The sequence below is a fragment of the Atta cephalotes genome (genome assembly GCF_000143395.1).
Source record: "Atta cephalotes unplaced genomic scaffold scaffold00042, whole genome shotgun sequence".
In the NCBI taxonomy this organism is placed as follows: Eukaryota; Metazoa; Arthropoda; class Insecta; order Hymenoptera; family Formicidae; genus Atta; species Atta cephalotes.
Genome location: NW_012130106.1, coordinates 49,941 through 53,420, shown reverse-complemented (window position 1 = coordinate 53,420; position 3,480 = coordinate 49,941). Strand labels below are relative to the sequence as shown.

At 32.9% G+C, this 3,480-nt stretch overlaps 1 protein-coding gene across 1 annotated transcript; it reads left to right on the top strand.

Annotated features, from left to right (window-relative positions):
* Nucleotides 1–1,169: 1,169 nt before the first annotated feature.
* Nucleotides 1,170–3,042, top strand: LOC105622235 (ER membrane protein complex subunit 3). Its single transcript, XM_012203659.1, has 3 exons — nt 1,170–1,318; nt 2,104–2,360; nt 2,517–3,042. The coding sequence occupies exons 1-3, from the start codon at nt 1,170–1,172 to the stop codon at nt 2,873–2,875; spliced, it is 765 nt and encodes a 254-aa protein (XP_012059049.1). The 3' UTR covers nt 2,876–3,042.
* The last annotated feature ends 438 nt before the right edge of the window (nt 3,043–3,480 follow it).

Below are 3,480 nucleotides of genomic sequence, written 5' to 3'. Positions count from 1 at the left end.
GTATGTATATATGTATATGTGTGTGTGTGTGTGTGTGTGTGTGTGTGTGTGTGTGTGTGTGTGTAATAATAGTTTTGTAATATACAGGGTGTCTGGAAATAATCGCCAAATATTTCATGGGCAGGTTGAGTGGACTAAACTGAGTCGAAAAGTCCTCTACCATTTTGTAAACCCTACTATATATAAACCCTGTCTTTATATATAGTACACATTAATATCTTACACAATCGAGCACATGAACGTTCGTGTCAATTTTTGTAACAAATTCATCGCAATAAAGCGTCTTAGGATATATTCACACAACTTGCATAGTCGCATAAACGTATGCATAAAGAAAATTATCCAATCACATTTTACGTGCATCTTTATAGAAGAAATGATTGGATAATTTTCTTTATGGATATGTTTATGCGGCTATAGAAATTTGTGTGGATATAGTCTTAAGCGGGGAGCACAGACTTTTATATAACGCATAAAACATGAGGCATAAGGAAATCAACCAATCAGAGTCCTTTTTTCCCTTGGAAAGGAAGGAAACAGAGGACTTTGATTAATTTATTTTCCTATGTATTACATGTTATGCATTATGCAAGAGTATGTGCTCCCCGCTTAAGACGCATAATATAATGCATAATCATAAAATGAACCAATCGAAGTGCTTCCTTTTCTTCCTTTCCATGAAATAAAGCACTCTGGTTGATTTTCTTATGTCTCATGTTATGCAAGAATACTGTCCGCTTAAGCCTGTGAAACACAATGCTTGTTCTCCTGCTCGATTGCTAGCTAGATTAGAATCCTGCCACTGTATTGGCTGCGATACTGTCAGTGCTAATCGTCAATTTCTATCATATGACTTATTTTAACGCCGAAAATGAACTTCAAGCGTCGGCATAAAAAAGCTTTTACTTCTTTTGCTGTTTGATACTTGCATGTGACGCTTGCACCTTTAGCACTAGTGACTGCATCCGTCAAGTGCATGATGTAAACTAGGCAATATGCGTCGATTGTTAGGAAAGCTTCCTTTATAATTGAAATTGGTAAAACTGACTCTAGACTCTTCTTGGGGAAACAGCCACAAAAAAAAAATAGAACGGTGAATAGTTCTACATCGTTCCGTTTTTCGTTATCATTCTCGCGAATATAAGATTTACGCGGCAAAAACAAGTGATATGGCAGAATTGTTGCTGGATCCAAATATCCGAGGTTGGGTATTCTTACCTATAGTAGTGATTACGTTTCTAGTCGGTATAATTCGTCACTATGTTTCGATATTACTTGCTTCGCAAAAGAAGATCGAGCTTCATCAAGTGCAAGATAGGTAAATGTTTAAACATGTATTGACTAACTTGGAAGTTTCACACGTGAAACTTAATATTGATAATTCTTCAGAATAACTTACTCACCTTCGATTTCGATGAAATTAGGCGCATTCGATGCGTTTTTGCGTAAAAAGATGTGTGAATGAATCTGGCAGAAAAAAGTCTGGAAAAAAGACTGCCCTGCGAAGCGAGATATTGAACGTTAAAGTTGACAACTATTGAAATTAGGATGAAATTAGGATCATAGAGGACTATAGACAGTAGTTTATTGGTTCGGCAGAGCGGCTACGCCTAGAAGTTGCAGCCTAGACAGTATTCACTTGGAATATTTTTCAAAAAAATCTAACTCTAATCCAATCCGTTTTTTGTACGAGATGGCCTTCACTTCTCGTGAAAGGTTGTGAACCTAGTAGAACTTTGCTTCTTGAATGCAACAACTTTCTACACGAAAGTAAAAATAGGTTTGGTTAAAGTTAGGTTAGATTTTTTAAGGTGTCGCGAAACTACATGGATTTATAATCTTCCATACGAAATGAGGGCCACCTTACATCAAAAGATACGCAGTATTTCGCGGCTGTGATATTTCCTAAACTTTCCTCAACTTTAATTGTCAACTTTAACACTCAATATTTTACTTCATAGGGCAATCTTAGACTTTTTTCTGCCAGATTCTTTCATTTTATGCAAAAATGTGTCAAATGAGCATCTTTCAGCGAAATCAAAGGTGAGTAAGCTATTCTGAAGAATTATTTTAAAATTAGTTACAATATTAAATATTTTGCAGTCAAGTCATGATACGCTCAAGGCTGCTCCGGGAGAATGGACAGTATATACCGAAAGTAGGTTTTATGACTAGGAGACATTTCTTCAACAACGAAGAGACTGGTTATTTTAAGACTCAGAAGCGTCCTCCTGTCTCCCAAAATCCTATGACGGATCCAAATATGATGACTGAAATGCTGAAAGGAAATGTGACTAATGTCTTGCCTATGGTACTAATCGGTGGTTGGATCAATTGGATGTTTTCTGGATTTGTAACAAGTATGTAGCATTGAAATATTATGTGAATACTTATATTTAAGTATAATTTTTTCAAATAGGACTTTTTCAATTTGGACTTTTAACTAAATTTTTAATTATTATATAATTATTATAAAATCATATACACATAATTTAACGTAAGTGCTTTAATTCCAGCTAAAGTACCATTTCCATTAACCCTACGTTTCAAGCCAATGTTGCAACGCGGTATAGAATTAGTTACGCTGGATGCTGCATGGGTTTCTTCTGCCTCGTGGTATTTTCTCAATGTATTTGGACTAAGGTCCATTTATACACTTGTACTTGGTGAAAATAATGCTGCAGATACTACAAGAGTAGTACAAGATCAAGTATCAGGAGCTGCAATGTCTATGCCACCTGATCCAAAAGCAGCCTTCAAGTCTGAATGGGAAGCATTGGAAATTTGTGAACATAATTGGGCATTACAAGGAGTAGATATTGAGCTCATGGGTATCCAATCAAAAATGGACCTAACTGATAATATATATCATTAAGGCAAAGCAAATTGATATTTAATAATCAAATTATTATTTATTGTACAAATTTCAAAAAAATTGAATTTATTTATATGTTAAATAGCAATTTTTGCAATATCTATCTAAGATACAATATAAAAGTTTTTGTTTTTTAATAAATAATTTTTAATAAAATGATTTAAAATACGATTTTAATTTTAATACTACATTGTGATAACAATTTTAAGTATAAAATTGATAAGAACAATATATAATTTTATTCTAGATTTTTATTCAAGTTCCGCTAAATATAAATCTGTTTTACAATGATTTAAAATTTCTGTTCACACTACTGTCTCAAATTATCAGATTTGTACATATCAACAAATTCTTACAAATTATACTTGAATTTGCAGTCATGATTTATATTTGAAATTTGAACAGAAGTATTTTTCAATAAAACAATATTTGCAATTGATAGGATAAATTGATAAAATGTATCGAAAATTATTCTCTATTTCATGAAGAATCATATTTATTTCTACATGAAGTATTTCCTTGTCCATCCAAATAACTTGATCATTTGAAATATCTCTGTTGTTTTTAATAATGCAAAAAAAACACCACAGAAGAAAATTAATTTG